At 36.6% G+C, this 17,489-nt stretch overlaps 1 protein-coding gene across 1 annotated transcript in view; it reads right to left on the minus strand.

The window, feature by feature from the left end:
* The window catches only part of LOC134670459 (uncharacterized), a 244,205-nt gene that overhangs the window by 105,338 nt on the left and 121,378 nt on the right, over positions 1-17,489 (minus strand). The window contains exon 5 of the mRNA XM_063528285.1: positions 5,299-5,402. Coding sequence (XP_063384355.1) covers positions 5,299-5,402 — 104 coding nt within the window. The remainder of the gene's footprint in view (positions 1-5,298; positions 5,403-17,489) is intronic.

Genomic DNA, 17,489 nt, shown 5'->3' on the forward strand with positions numbered 1-17,489 from the left:
TGTGACGTCCGTGTCTTTGAGCGGACCAATCACGGCAAGGGACTTCGCTCACCTCGTCCCGCGCACCCCCGCATTATTGGCATCATCGGTTGCATGAAATAATTGCTCTAAACTCGGTCTAGAGGATTTCTAACTAGTCTATGGCGCAGAATAACAAAAGACGCTAGTGTGGAATGGCCCTTAACCCTTATCTTGGCATCGTAACACCCGTGATACATGGAACATTAAAAAATCTAACAGGTTCACTTTATTACTTAACAAAATAATTCTGCTATAGATATGTCGATCTACCCTCCTTTATTATAGCAAAAAATAATACATATAAATGTCATTGTAAATTAATTAATAATTATCAACATGGCGCCACGGAAACAACAGATCTTGTTTCGTACTGTAAGTTTTGCACTTATTGCTTAGATTAGCATATATTTTTGCATAAGCTACATTTTAATACACTTACTATCTGTTAGTGTATTAGGATTCACATAGTGGTCCCAATTAAAAACATTTAACACATAAAATATTTACATAAAACCATTAAGTATCATATTTGATACATTGCCAAGAACTCATAAAAGTACATGTGTATTATATTTAATACATTGCCAAGTTGTCGTCAAAATAGCTGTAGATGATTTATTTTATTTTTATTTTTTTTATATTTGTGAGGGGTTGAAATATATGTTTTCAATACGTCATATTAGTCATCATAGTAATTAGTTAGTGAACTTTGTTTTTTTTTTAAGTAATGGATGTTATTTAACAGTATATTAGGACGCCGTAGCCTTTTTGCTACGCCGTAGCACGTAGCACGGAAAAATATATGAATTGCAAAAAATGGCCCCAAAGTAAAAAAAAAACAATTTTTCTTTACTTTCACTTTATTTGTTTACTTTTCATGTTTTTCTCAACTTTTTGCTGACGACTTTTTTGCAACTTTACGGGATCAAATTTTCCGCCCATGTGATCAGGTATTCGTAGATATAATTCATTTTTACAGGTGCGATAGTCAACTGATGCTTTAGATTGCGTTTAATTAGCAATAAATATTAATTTCTGTTGCATTACATGTTTTATTTCTACTATAATCCAAGTTTTTCTTTTAAAAAGTAGGTAACTATTTTGTCGAGGGATTGGCATTGTATCAAATATGATACATATGATTTTCCGAAACTGGAAAATCCTGGATTTTTTTCCTTATTTTTTAATAGTCTTGTATGCTCAAAAGGTGACGAAAAACTAAAAAAATGTTTATATTTAAGATATTTTGAGTCTTGCCAAGATAAGGGTTAAAGTAAGCGCTCTCAAACAAAGTACCTACCCTGAACACGTCTGTACCTACAGAATCTCATTTTGAAAACATTATTGTAATTTGTTGTTCTAGCTTTTCTTTAGGTCTCAAAAGAAATAACATTATATTAGGTACTTTGACGCTAAAATACTTGTAATGTTTGAACAGATGTTTATACATAATTCATTATGTATGTGTTCTCGTGTACCTACACGCGTCACATTAATATTATTATAATAATACTCCGCACATCTTTTCTTTGTACATAAAACCATTATAATTTCCAGTGAGATTCGTTTTTAAAGGGATCAGTAAATGGAAAACCAATTTCCACTTATTCGATATAGGTTCTATTCTTTTTTTCTTCGTCCTATATTCTGAAATCATTTGCAGGTAATGGGATACTTTGTATTAGGTTACTCGTAGGTTTTAAAAAAAATGATTGGACACGTATTACGACACGACCACTTCTTTAAAACTATCCTGATGGCCTACCGCGAACCACGTTCGAAGTGTTGCCTCTCTGTCGCACTTGTAAATTCGTACGTTAGTGTGACAGGGAGGCAACACGTCGAACGTGGTTCGCGGTAGGCCCACTGGAGGGGCGGATAGGACACAAGCGGGGAAGAGGAAAACCCAGACGCAGCATTTTGGAGCAAGTGAAAGAAAAAGTGGGAGTCGTGTCGTATCAAAAAGTCAAAAAGCTGGCGCAAGATAGGGAACAAAGAGGGGGGAAGAAGATACTCCACCGACAAGACTCTTAAGTTAATGATGATGTATTAGGTCAGCGGTTCTCAAACTTTTTTGGTGACGGAACCCTTTTGGCGAAATATTTGACGGAACCCCAAATTAAAAATTTTCTTTCGTCGCTGTGGACCAGGCTCCAATTTCACCACGGCTACAATTGTCAGTGACATATGTCGAGCGATAATTGTCAAGTGACAGGTGACATATTACAATTTTATAAAATATTTTCTATAGAAATACTTACAAACATGACAGGCAGTTTGCTACAATTGTATGTATTACAATTATGTTGTGAAATTATTTTTTCTAGTCGACATATTTGTAGAATTGTCGGTGAATCTTGACAAAAAATGAGTTATATGTCGGAATTTCGTTACAATTGTAGTGTTTCTTGTGACAATTGTCATAAACTTAGCAAGAGAAATATCTGTTTTTTCCGATATAATAAAGTATTTTTTTAATAATTCAATGATGGTGGCAAACAGCAATACGGCCCGCCCGATGGTAAGCGGTAACCGTAGCCCATGGATGCCTGTGACGTCAGCAACAGTGATGTTTTACAATTGTCGCACCTGTCACCCTGGTGAAATTGGGGCATAGAAGTGCTGGTTTTTTTCTTATTATTACAAGTATTTTCGCGGAACCCCAACAGAGGCTTTGCGGAACCCTAGGGTTCCGCGGGACACACTTTGAGAATGGCTGTATTAGGTATTATAATACACAGTGTTTTTGAAAATTTGACAGTTGAAAATCTAAGTCGTGAAAGATAAAAGGAAACAATTTAGCTAATTTTTAGGGTTCCGTAGCCAAATGGCAAGTAACGGAACCCTTATGGGTTCGTCATGTCTGTCCGTCTGTCTGTCTGTCCGTGTATGTCACAGCCATTTTTTTCCGAAACTATAAGAACTATACTGTTGAAATTTGGTAAGTAGATGTATTCTGTGAACCCTAAGGTACCTTTTGCCGTGGAACGTCACATATCTTTACTATTTCATATCTAGTGAATCTCTAATTCATTTCCCGAATCGCGGCGTCAGACTTTTTGCTTGGAAACGACATATATTTTTAGAAAAAAATCTATTCCTGCTTTCCATAAAAGTAACCATTAGTCTTTCGCTTACATAAAATATTCAACGCATATTTGCATAATGCCAACCCTTTTCGCGGTTTGCGGACAGGGTGTTCGAGAAGCCATTAACCCAATGGTACTCGAGCATTTTCAAACATTAAGGCCCACTTGCACCATCCCACTAACCCAGGGTTAAGCGGTTAAACCGTAAACCTAGTGTCAAATTGTACTGGTTACCATGGTAACTCCAGGTTTAACCGGTTAACCCCGGGTTAGTGGAATGGTGCAACTGAGCCTAAGAGCAAAGGGGACGGCCGTTTCTCCATACAAACGTAGACCCCAGTATCCTCTTTGGTTATTGACATTGTACATAATTTGATGTATACTTATTAACCATAGCTATGCCCCTAAGTTCGACTTTTTTAGATTTTTTATTATAATACAGTAAAATTATACATTTTGCGTTTGCGTCAAATCCAGTAGTTCTGATTTTTTGCAGGCTTGTTTATGATGTTGGCCCAATTAATAATTTAAGTTTGTGACCTCTAGCGCCGAACGCAACTTTGTCAAAAATCGAATAAACCGCAATTTTTTTTAGATTTAGGCGATTATAACCCTAAAGTACTAGTTTTTGATAGTAACTTCCTAGGGCGTTTTTAAAGTAGACTAAAATTGCTACAATAAGACACTAGAATTGTCTCTGTACACCTAATATTTTCCGAGATAAAGCCTTTCAAAATTTTATAATTTTACATCAGTTCTTAGCTATAATATAAGGGTTAGGTAGGTAATTTCTATGGAATTCATCACCGGCACGTTCTACAAAATATTTATTTTCCATAAAAAAATGTATGAGTGCCTATTTTGAAAAAATATTTAAAAATATAAAAATTTAAATATAAAATTTTGAAAGGCTTTATCTCGGAAAATATTAGATATACAGAGACAATTCTAGTGTCTTATTGTAGCAAATTTAGTCTACTTTAAAAACACCCCAGGAAGTTACTACCAAAAACTAGTACTTTAGGGTTACAATCGCCCAAATCTAAAAAAAATTGCGGGTTATTCGACTTTTGACAAAGTTGCGTTCGGCGCTCGAAGTCACAAACTTGGATTATTCATTGGGCCAACATCATAAACAAGTCTGCAAAAAATCAGAACTACCGGATTTGACGCAAAAGAGCCAGGTTACAAAATTCGACAAATTTACTGGATTATTATTGTAAAAATTAGGAACGACTAGCAGATTTCATATATTAAATGCGGCTAACTATTATAATCATTACCTAAAAATTTGAAAAAATCAAACGTAGGGGCGTCAAAAACCTCAGGTGCTGGTTCAATATAGCTATGCATGCCGTAATCGGCAACGGCGACCCTAGCTAATTACTTTGCCAAGGTCATCTGCGCGTGACTAGATTATAATAGTGGACAAATAGTTGCGCTCCTACAAGCCCACTTTCTCGTTCCCAGCCTCCTGGCGCCAGTGGACCGTGTCGGTAGCTGAGAATTGTGTACCCACCCTAGATTATGAATAAACAGTTTGGAAGTCCAACTCGAGTATCATTGACGCCTACCCTGACATGATGTAGCCGGAAATTATTTAAATGTTATAATTAACGAGAATATAGTATAAAAAGTTTAAGAAATTTCTTCGTTGTTTATGTAAAAACATGGAAACAGTGCTTACGTCTCCGTTGCCGTTTACTTATGATCAAAGTTTATTGAATATTACTACGGGCAGTTTGAGTGACAGTTGGAATAAATGGAGTAACAGGATTTAAAATTATTTTACTTAAAATGTTTTTACTGTGTTAATGATTATTTAAGTTACTCATAAGTATTTGTAGTATTTAGGTAATATATAAATATTTTCCAAATGTATGTACACCTGAAAAGGTAAAGTCTCAGTGTAACGAATGTGTAATTGTATTTTCGACCTGCAATGTAACCTGATTCTTATATACAATAAAAACTTTGAACTTTGAACTTTGAAAATATATTTCAAAGCGTGTGAACTTTCTAAAAAAACACCGGCCATACAAATAAATATATTGCTTCATGTAGTGGGTGAACAGTGCAGACCCACCCAGACAGTGTAACCGATACGACTGGCAGAGACAGGGAATGCAGTGACTTGCCAACGTCACTTATGCACAACTTGTCTTATGGCATATCACTTTAAACTTACCCAGCATCCGGATGATGGCCTTCCGAGACTTGGCCTGCCGCGTCTCGCCGTGCACCTGCCCGTTCAGCAGGCCCATCTTTGTCTTCTCTGATACCTTTGTTGATCTGAAACAAACAATATTATTTATAACAACTATAATAATCGGCCAAGATGTCGTAGGTTATCATGCTCAGTTCGGATATAAGATGGTCGTTCTTGTCTTCGTGACAGCGTGATAAAACGGTGACCGTCACTAGAAAGTATACTACTAAGTACTAACTACTTCTAAGTAAGTTAGTAGGTAGATAAGTAGTGTACCTACACTACGACGCTTATCATTAACAGTGGCACAACTCAAAATGAAATGCTATTGCATTTAATATTCTATCTTTTAATGGTAAGATTTAAAATCGAATGGCATTTCATTTTGTTTTGTGTCACTATTCATGGTCTATTTATCTACCTACTAACTTACTTAGTACTTACTAGAAAGTAATAGAAAGTATAGAAATCCCCCGGTGTTAAAAAGTGACAGTTATTTGATGGATAAATCCATCCATAATAAGCTGTGTAGGGTTTCGCCCGTCACAATAGGCAGGCTTGAAAGGGATATTTTTGTAAGTAGGTACCTATTGATCGTACTTTTATACGACCGTGATTGATACGTCCGTGAGCAAGGCAACATGTTTTTACTAAATATCCGCTTTTGGCAAGTTTTAATCTTGTGTCTTTAGAGCATGTAGTCACTGGAGATGCCATCGCTGTCATTTTCTTTACGAAACAGTCTGCCGGATTTTTGCGGGAGCGGGGACGTCAAATGTACTATTGCTATTTCTACATGATTTGTACTACAGTAACGTACGAATAGCCTTGTCAGTCCATACAAATGTTTGGCTACAAATATAATGACCACCAAAAAATACTTTGGTACCCTAAATAAAAAAATCATGCTTACCAAACAAAATTACTGAACACCAATAAAATAAGGCCTAAAATTACAAATGTACCACCATTTTAATTACGACTGCACTTCAAATTGTATTCGAATACCAAATATATTGAATGATTACCAAAAATCATTAATGATCACCAAATCTTGAAGACCAAATAAATGCGATATTTTCACCTAAATAAACCACTGTGATACCAAAAAATTTATACATATTACCAAATCTCCCTCCCTCCCTCCCTCCCGCTCAACCCCCGTACCCCGCACCGCATAACTTAGGTAGGCATACTGAAATGCTACTAGAAAAGTATGTTAGGTTAGGTTTGTACTGCTATCAGTTAAGTGGGCTAGGTTAACACTGCGACCCTTACAGAAACGAATTGCTACTAGAAAAGTGGGTTAGGTTAGGTTTGAACTGCGACCCTTACAGAAAAGAAATGCTACTAGAAAAGTGGGTTAGGTTAGGTTCGAACTGCGACCCTTACAGAAACGAAATGCTACTAGAAAAGTGGGTTAGGTTAGGTTTGAACTGTGACCCTTACAGAAACGAAATGCTACTAGAAAAGTGGGTTAGGTTAGGTTTGAACTCCGACCCACACAGAAACGAAATTCTACTAGAAAAGTGGGTTAGGTTAGGTTTGAACTGCGACCCTTCCAGATAAGAAATGCTACTAGAAAAGTGGGTTAGGTTAGGTTTGAACTGCGAACCTTACAGAAACGAAATGTTACTGGAAAAGTGGGTTAGGTTAGGTTTGAACTGCAACCCATACAGAAACGAAATGCTACTAGAAAATTTTGCTTTGCTTTAATAGGATAGCAAGATTTAAAAATTTGGTTATAATTTTACATTAAAATGGAGTTCTAATTTTGGTGGTCATTTACTATTTTTGGGTTTACAATGATTATTTTGGTGTCATTTTATTTAATAGGATAGCACGATGTAAAAATTTGGTTATCAATTGACATTAAATTGGGGTTTGAAATTTGGTAATTATTTACAATTTTTGGGTTAATAATGATTAATTTGGTGTCATTTCCTTTAATAGGATAGTAAAATGTAATAAAATTGGTAATCATTTCACATTAAAATGGTGTTATAATTTTGGTGATCATTCATTATTTTAGGGTGGTAAAGTAGATTTTTTTGGTATTAAATTTTATTAAATCTGGTGATCAGTTAAATAGCAGCCCAAATGTTTGCACAATTGTGCGAGTTTTTCGGCAGAAGGGTAAGCTCTTAATGTCCACTCCAGTTACGAGCCCCGATGCATATGTTTTCGTCTAGTGAGACCATTTTTTGAGGTTCTCGCGTTTGTTCAAAAATTATGTTTTTGTTTAAAAATTACTAATATTTAATGCTTATACTAATGTAATTTAATTTTATATGATCTTACTCTGCAATAACTAAATCCAAACACAAGAAATACCGTTTGTACTGAAAGGAAAAAAATCATGTTTTTTTAATATTTTTATTGACGGGTAGGATTGCAACATATGTGAAAAGGGCTATTACTAGGGAACGCAATAGGGCTCTGCCAATGTACTGACAATTTTGTTTCGAGCCCATGCATGCAGCAGTGCTGTAGGAGAGGACAATATGATTTGGACAACGTTTTTGAAAAGTCCTTTTTTTCAGCAATAAAAGTCTCATGCAATTTTATTATACGATTAAATAAACTACATTAAACATTGCTATTATGGTTCCCATTACTGGGTCATTTTATGTTCATGTGTAAAATTTATTAAAATAAACAAAATTGTTGCGTGGAACTAGACGAAATAATTTGCATCGGGGCTCGTATTAAATGTTTTAAACTTGTGACCTTTCAAAACCGTAGTGCGGCTGTAGTTGACATCCAAACATCAACTTTATTCAAATAATACTTTGAGTAAAGTAACAATTCGACAATCACAACAGAATAAGGCAAATAGCAAAAACAAAGCAACTTTTTAAATTTAAAATAGAAAACAAAATTGAATAATTTCTTTCTTGAAGATTTACTTAGTTATTTAGTTTAGTTTAGACTAACAGTTTGTGGCGAGTAAACATAGTTATCTCAAAGGCAAACATAATTTCACTGAAATATTAAAACAGTAGAATATTCAGGTCTTATTCCGGTTCATAATTATGTCAGATGGCAGTCGCTTTCGTAAAAACTGGTGTCTAAGCCAATTCTTTGGATTAGTTCTTTGCAGTAGTTACTGCTAAAACATCGTCATACTTAATAGTTACTCGCCGCCGTCTGCAGTTACCGCTAGTCCGCTACGGTAGTCGTCCCCATTCGAATGAAACCTTTATGCCGGGTTATGTAAGTGCAGTGAGTATGAACTTCAGATGATTACCAAAGCTCACTAATTAGGATACTATTACAAGTTAAGAGCCATAGTGAACCGTGCTAATATCAAAATTAGGTTTATTTTTGATTAATAATTATTTTATTGCAACTAGTGAGTTTTGGTGGTCACCTGATGATATATTCATTTAAGGTTGCCATCTGAGCCCTCATAACTAAATGATGAGATTATACACTAGGTTTTTATAATATATTTGTTTGGGCATGCAAAGCTTTTCGTCTTGTTAGCTTTGCCCGACTTCGTTGGAACAAACTTGTGTTTTAAGTAAATGGATCGCAAGTTCTAAAGCTCCTGAGCCGAGCTGAGCGAATCTTTCCTTATTTAGAAAACTTTTATAATACATTAATAAGTGATCTAGTTAAAGAAATCAACGATAAACAATCCAGATCAAAAATCAAAACGACGTAAATAACGAATTTGTGCTAAGCAAACTTGAACCTAAAGTATAGCTGTATATGATTAGTTTTACGAGAGACGAAGCGAAAGCGAGCTCGGGAATTTACGTACTCGTACCCTTGGCCTTGAGTTCCATAATGACTTGGCTTGGCCCTAATCTCTTTCACTTGACTGATAACTCGGATCATCTGTCTACTAGATAGATATAGGAAGTTTTTTGACAAAATATCCTATTAGCTAACGTTTAATATCGATGTTACAGTGTCAAAACACTTCTATGGCCCCGATTCGGATTTTGAAATAGACATCTATTAGATATCTTTTAGACATCAGCAAGATACGATAACGATATGTTTAAGAACTAACCTATCAAATTTGACATTTGCGAGATTCTGGAGATACTCCTGAACGATTTCCACAGGATATGACTTACAGATCCAATTCACATCTAATAGATATCTTACTCTATCTAACGTAAAAGTGACATTGGCTGCCCGAATTGCGCTGCAAAAGAGAACTAGTTGATATTTAAACTGTAACGTATCTAGAATGGATCTAGTACGTGTCGTCTCTTGTGAATATCGTGCAGTTCGAATACGGCAGCATGTGAGAAGTACCTACGAAACAAACAAACAACGTACGAAAAGTTACATTGAATAGGTACGTGGGCTATACTGAAAGCTTCTGGATTCTGATATATGAGACGACTTATTTTTTCTAAGGCCCACTTGCACCATCCCCCATCCCACTAACCCGGGGTTAACCGGTTAAACCTTTAAGCTAGTGTCAAATTGTACTGGTAACCATGGTGATACTCCAGGTTTAACCTGTTAACCCCGGGTTAGTGAATGGTGCAAGTCAGTACAGTACAGGCTAACAGAAACAAATTAGATGGCAGCAGAGTTGCTTATTAAATTTAATTTTGTATGGAGAGAATCAGCATTGTTAATTTCTTAAATTCGAAAAATATTAGCTAGGTATTTTATATTGATATTTCTCAAAGCGAACAACGACGAAATATACTATATTTTAAAAGACTTACTAATTTTCTGAATATGAATCATAAATTAATATTAAAACTTGTAAAATCGCAATAAAGTTATTATATATTAGATTTATTATGTCTCAAGCAATTATTAAAAAGTTGAACTACCACTCATATTTTAATCTTAATAAATTAAAATCTAAATTAAACTTTAATAACCCTCGTAACCCAATTCTTCATTAATTGAAGTAGATAATTGATTCACCTACATTCTCAATTAATTAATGGAGTTCCTTGAAATTTAATTCCCCAAGTTTAAGGGTATTAATTTCAATTGAAAACAGATTTGTTAGGAATATAAAGAAAACCACTTGAGTTGTTAGCTTATTTGACCTAAAAACGAATCTTTGCAAAGCCTTAATTGTCACGCTTTGTGTTTAACACCACAACCGTGTTCTGTTTATCTTCATCATCATTATTGTTTAACATCAATTATATATTATGATGGATTAAGAAGATAAAAGTATACTTTAAGACGATACTTGCGCAAATAATTAGGGGCCCGATTCGGATATTGAAATAGATATCCATTAGAAATCTTTAGGCTTTAAATCATTTAATTATTACATACAATACTTATATATACAGTGGTACAACTAAACGAAATTAATAACTAGCTTAAATCTAAAATAGGCCCCTGAGGCATTGTACCAAGGATGCTGTATCGCAATACTGATCCGTTGTGCGAGGTAGCCGCCAGCTCTTCGGTCACCAGTTACGTCAACCAGACGCTTCGCGATTTCTGCGAACAACTTATGCGCGCTGGGACCCCATGAAATCTTTTAGAGATCACCAAGATACGATAACGTTTAAGATCTAACCTGTCAAATTTGACATTTTCGCGATTCTGGAGATACTCTTGAACGATTTCCACAAGATATGACTTAGAGATCGAATTCACATCTAATAGATATCTTACTCTATCTAACGTAAAAGTGACATTGGTTGTCCGAATTGCGCTGCAAAAGAGAACTAGTTGATATCTAAACTATAACGTATCTAGAATGGATCTAGCAGGTGTCGTCTCTTGTGAATATCTTGAAATTCGAATACGGCAGTAGTCAGTCTGGCAAGAGCGGCAGCCGCAACCGCATAGCTGGCGGGAGAATGTCATGCCCGCTGACAAAGGTAGGAATTCAACGCGCCTCAACGAATGTCTTAATTCTCACATAGTTTGAAGAGCAGCGTACGTCATCATCATCATCATCATCTCAGCCATAAGAAGTCCACTGCTGAACATAGGCCTCCCCCGTGGACCTCCATTCGTACCGGTTGGAAGCGACCCGCATCCAGCGTCTTCCGGCGGCCTTAACAAGGTGGTCCGTCCATCTTGTGGGTGGACGTCCTGCGCTGCGCTTGCTAGTCCGTGGTCTCCACACGTGGCATACGTAGCACGTAACAAATGAAGGAACTCGAATACTCACTAATCAATGGGAAAGTCAGCCAGACTTATCCCGCAGCTACACTTACCCGTATTGATGTTAGGTACCATACCAGACAAAGTAAAAAAACTTAAACTAGTACGTAAATCCAGTTTTTGTCAAAGCTAAAAACACGGATAATGATTCAACATCTATCACGCCCATGTGTCATATCGTGTTCCGTGTCATGTTCGTAACGTGACATCGTATTCTAGTTTTTTTTCACCCGAAACTTAATACCAAGGACGTGCGAAATACATTCTTGTCGAAAATGTAGGACAGGTATTTCGCAAGGGCACGATTCAAATTTAACAACTTGTTACAGTTTTGAACTATAGGCACAGAATAAATAATAGTACCTACTACGTACAGAAGACTCACTCTCTAACAAAACGCGTCTGTTACGATCAGCGCAGATATGGCCGCTAGGTGGCGACAGCGCCACACGCGGCTTATGGCTTTCCCCAAAATTGGGGCGGAACGAATGTACTTTTAGCTACCTGTAGCAAAGCGACGAAATCGCGGAGTGAGCCACGCCTGCTATAGGTATACCTCTACCACCAGTACGGTTACCATCAGTTTGTCACTGACATAAAAGCCGTCGAGAACGTAATTTACTTTCTATACATCTCGCTCGCACTCGCATATTAGTGCAAACGGGATGTATAGAAAGTAAATTACGTTCTCGACGGCGTTTATGTCAGTGACAAGCTGATGGTAACCGTACAGTTTGATACTGACATATACGCTAGCGTATGCGTAACTTACTTTTTATGCATCTTGCTCGTACTCGCATATTAGTGAGAGCGAGATGTATAGAAAGTAAGTTACGCTGACGTTAGTGATTATGTCAGTTTGACACTGCAAGACAGTCGTGGTAAGGCTACTGATCTTGATACACCCTTGAAGATCTCTCACGCTGACTGGTGCATGCTTAGGTACCCCTCTGTCAAAAATCTTTCTCAATGTGCAAAAAGTCGTATTAAGACATATCCATGTGTGATAGGTATGTGTGTGTGCTTAAAAATGAGCATGTGTTATATTTTATTTTAATGTGCGTGTGTTCTTCGTGTTTCCACACATGCTATGAGTAATCTTTTGCATGTGTTACTTTTTCGCCTCCCCGCAAAATTCGGGAGACATTTTTCAACAGTCACCTGCAATAATATGTTATAACGAAGTCCGCAAAAATATCGGAAACGATCTTATTTGTAGAGCCATAAGAGCGAGTCACAAATTTTTGCAGCCTTTGAAGAGTAACATATGTATTATGGCAGTTACTATACACGAATACGACATAAGGCTATCGGCGCGATTCAAGAAATGGATTAGACATTCACTAGATATGAAATAGTAACGATATGTGACGTTCCACGTCAAAAGATACCTTATGGCCGCAATAATATTGGAGCGGCGTTAATAATAGCGTAAGCGCCAACCACCATAGGGTAGTCGTGGAACGTCACATTTCGTTACTATTTCATATCTAGTGAATGTCTAATTCATTTCCCGAATCGCGCCGGATATCAGTTGTTGTATGTTCTAAGACCAAGACGAGCGTCAAGGTCGTTCCAAAACCAGATCAAAACCGTAACAAGTAGTTGAACCTGAATTGGTCTCCTCGTCGTAAATGTGGGACAGGTATTTCCCAAGTTAGAAATAGAATTTGCAACAGTAACGGAGCCCTCCCTTTGAGTTAAGTATTTTCGTTTGTTATACTTTACCTAAACATATTTGTTATATTTTTTCGCGTTCTTGTTGTCGCTAACAAAAATATGGCATACGCACATAAATACTAAAATTTCCATATTAATGGCGTAATATGATGTCATAATTACAAGACACAGCGAAGTAAACCAATAACACGTCAATTTGTACTATACTACTTATAATCTTGAAAAAAATTCTATACAAAAAAAAAATACCTTATCCTTAGTATTAGTTAATCTTTTATATTACACACATATCAGTTCTCGTTCAGGTTTCGGCCTGACGGTTAACACGAACCGATCAACCGATAGTATCGGCGTGATTCGGGAAATGAATTAGAGATTAACTAGATACGATATAGTAAAGATATGTGACGTCCCACGGGTAAAGGTACCTTATGGCGATTGGCGCTTACGCAATTATTATCGCCGCTCCAATATTATCGCGGCGCTATGCGACGTAAGCGCTAGTCGCCACAAGGTACCTTTTGTTGTGGAACGTCACATATCTTTACTATTTCATATCTAGTGAATCTCTAATTCGTTTCCCGAATCGAGCCGTATGTGGCCGCTTGACGATTCCGGTCAGCGCCGACAGATGTCGGCCGGGCGATATCGTGTGTTGGACGTTATTGGCCTAGGACGCCAGGCCACCCGATAAGGGTAATGGTAACATTCCATTTCTGACCGCAGCTGCACTACTGGTACTGAACTCGTCGGTGTTATTTAATTGTCAATTTCCATTGTAAAATGAACAGTTGTGCAGCTGTCGTTAGAAATGGACAATCACCTTAAATTTCCATTTCTGACCGCAGCTGCACTACTAGTACGAATGCGTCGATGTTATTGTCAATTTCCATAGTAAAATGAATGGTAGTGCTGCTGTCGTTGGAAATGGACTGTCACTTGGCCAGAGACTGCATGCGGACTGATAATCAGTGGGGCCTTTTAGGAATATAAAGAAAAACGTCCAAACTCAGTTACCATTATTCATTATTGTTTATAATAGTTATAAAGTTATGTAGGTTCATTGGACAGACTATGGGGGTTACCTATCACATATCAGTTTCATTGTATGTTGTATTAATAACCCTTTTGTGCGCTCCCCGCATTAGATTAAAATCGAACAATACCTGAGATGAAAGAATTCATTGATTTCAATCCCACAGGCGTTCAACTATGAAAGGGACTAGCTTTATGAAACTGTGGGTCCGATTCCGATTTTGAAATAGACATCTATTAGACATCTTTTAGACATCACCAAGATACGATAACGATATGTTTAAGACGAAACGGGAGCTGAGCTAAAAGTCAATTTTGAGATTTCAAGCTGAATATACCCGTCGCTCTGACGGGGCGTAACCGCGGCGTTAGAGACTGTATTTGTATGTGTAATGCACGCACACAGACGCGTGCGGTGCGCCCGTACTCGCGCTGGCGCGCACCTCACTGATTGCAATTTACATTGCCACTTTTTGTTACTGCTACTACTAAGTAGGGTAATTCGCCAGTAACTGGCCACTTTTAATAACTGGCCGCCCTAAACTAAAAATGAATCCTATTCACCTATAAACAGAATTCATTTTAGTATAAGGTTTCAATAACTTGCCACTTTATACTAAAATTAATTCTATTTATACGTGAATATAATTCATTTTTGGTTTGGGGTGGCCACTGACGAATTACCCTATTGCAATTGAACTTTTTTACTTACCCGGCTTACGTTTACGGAACTCGATATCGAATAGGGTAATTCGCCAGTAACTGGCCGCCCTAAACTAAAAATGAATTCTATTCACCTCTATACAGAATTCATTTTAGTAGGTATAAGGTTTCAATAACTGGCCACCTTATACTAAAATGATTTATATTTATAGGTGAATAGAATTCATTTTTGGTTTGGCGTGGCCAGTTACTAATAGTGGCCTGTTACTGGCGAATTACCCTATTTATGTACTTTTTTTTTTCAATAATGCTCAGAAACGAAGTATAGACATGACAAATATAAATATTAACGTCTTTGTAAGGCAGGATTGGACATTCTATAGAGTAAGAGTAAGTGTATGAAACAACCAATTCAGCTAGGACTAGGGAATGCTATCTAGATCTCGCAATTTCGAGATCTCGCTAGATCTCGCACGTATTTTCGAAATTTAACCTAGTTGACAGGAAATCTCGATATATGCAATCTCGGTCGAGATCTCGATTAATATATTCGAGATCTCGAACAAGACTGAAAGTGAAATACTTTGTTTTAAGTAATATATGACCTTAGATTCATGTTGTTCAGGCAGTGCTATTATGTGTCCGGCTTTAGCTCTATTATTGTTACGCAGTTTCTAAGTAAAGGTAAATAGTGGTTTAACATCGATAGCATTTCATAGAAGTAAAGTAAAAATTAAAATTGATTTTATGTTAAATATTTAATTTGTTGTTGTTATTTTCAAAATATAACATGAGGTACCTTAAATAAGTAGTATGTCGGCCGCATATCGTAAAATCGTAATCCTTGGCGTATCATGAAACGCCACCATTTCCTGATCTAATATTAACCCAGGCATATCACGATCTTCCATATGAAAGAGACGGCAGATCCATCAGAGCAATGCATTCTTTGATATTCCTAGCTTCATAGCGGGCGCATTGTAAAATAATTGATCGAGAAATCATATACATATTTTCAATGATTTTGTAAATGACTACAGTTATGACTACGGTTATTAGAAACCAATTATCCACTCAACCGTCCGGCCCACGAGACTGTTTTCCTGTCAACCGTCCGGGGTTTTTTAGCGACGCACACCCCGCGCAGCGCATTCACAATTTTCTACAAAAATTATAACTACACTGCCATCTAAATTTTTTTAGAGCTAACTATTTAGTTAGGCTACGTTGTCGCATCAAGAGAATTAGTAAATAATGCTGAAATATTCCGTTAGATGGCTCTGAAATCAAATCTTTCTTCCACCCCTTTGGATAGTAAGGTTCCCGCGGACGGTTAAGAGCATATTTTTTTCGGATACTATGCTATCGTCGGACGGTCAAGTGGTTATAGTATGTTTAATATTCTTTCAAATGGTATGCATCACCAATTGATCAGTAAAGTAGAACCCGAGAAATAATGATCAGTTGAGGTCGGTCGCCCGCCATTTACGTGACGGAACAAAATTCATCATTACTTTGTTATATGTATATTATCATACATCAATAAAACTTATGTTTTTGGAAAGCTAATGAAATTTTTCGTATATTTTATAATAACATTAATTGCGGTAAAGTTATAATTTATTGAGTTAGACGCATGTTTTGGCAGTACTTATGCCATCCATGCACGGTAAAAAATCATATATTTTAAATATTTTGTAAAGGACTACAGTCATGACTGCGGTTATTATAAAACAATAATTGCAAGTTTAATACTCTTTCAAACGACATCTCACACGAACCGATCGGTCCCATAGGACTAAAGACGTGAACAAATATCAATGCTGGTCGGCCGCCCACTTTTTCCTTCCTTTTTTTCGACACGTCCCCCCCCTCCATAAAATAAAAACCGGTTTATTCATATTCTGGAGACCACGAGGAACACGTCCATACCAGTTTTAGGTATTTAGAAGAGATGTCGACGAAAATCGTGAAGGAGACGACTTTTGTTTAATTTGCCTATAGACTATACTGCCGTCCTAGTCTAAAAGGCAGTTTTTCGACAAAAGCTAGTTTCGAGATAATCGCAAAAAACCAACCCAAACATCTTTCTTGAATTTCTACGAAACGGTAAAACTTTTTCCATTTTTTCTTTTTGTATGTGGTAGGTATATATGTGTACTTATTTTAGGTATTTATAGTATGTTTCTAAACAGCTCAGTTTTTTTTTATTTTATAAAAAACACTTTAAATTAGTATTAAGCTTAAAAATGAGTAGGTCGTACTAGTCAAGAAGGCGGTAAACATGCGTTATGCGGCGTTCTAACTTAGTTCCGAAGTAGAAACTAGGTAAAAACGCCGTATATGTCACATGCTGCCTTTTTGCTTAGTACCAATGAATAATTCGTACTTGAGATCCTAAGTTAAAAGACCCTATAGCAGCAATTCGGCCTTTTTGGTTAGTATACTAGGAAATATTATGAATTTGACCAGATTTTCGACTAGCGTGCTAGTGTAAAAAAACGTATACCAACAAAAACACCGAATATACGGTTTTATAGATTAGTATTTATGGAAGAAATGGGAATAAAAAACAGTCACGTAGTTTAAATGTTTATTTATATACGAACAAAAAACGCCATACTAGTAGGCTATTATTAAAAAAACGAGATCCAGCAATTACTTTTTGGATT

Source organism: Cydia fagiglandana, chromosome 14 (assembly GCF_963556715.1).
Source record: "Cydia fagiglandana chromosome 14, ilCydFagi1.1, whole genome shotgun sequence".
In the NCBI taxonomy this organism is placed as follows: domain Eukaryota; kingdom Metazoa; phylum Arthropoda; class Insecta; order Lepidoptera; family Tortricidae; genus Cydia; species Cydia fagiglandana.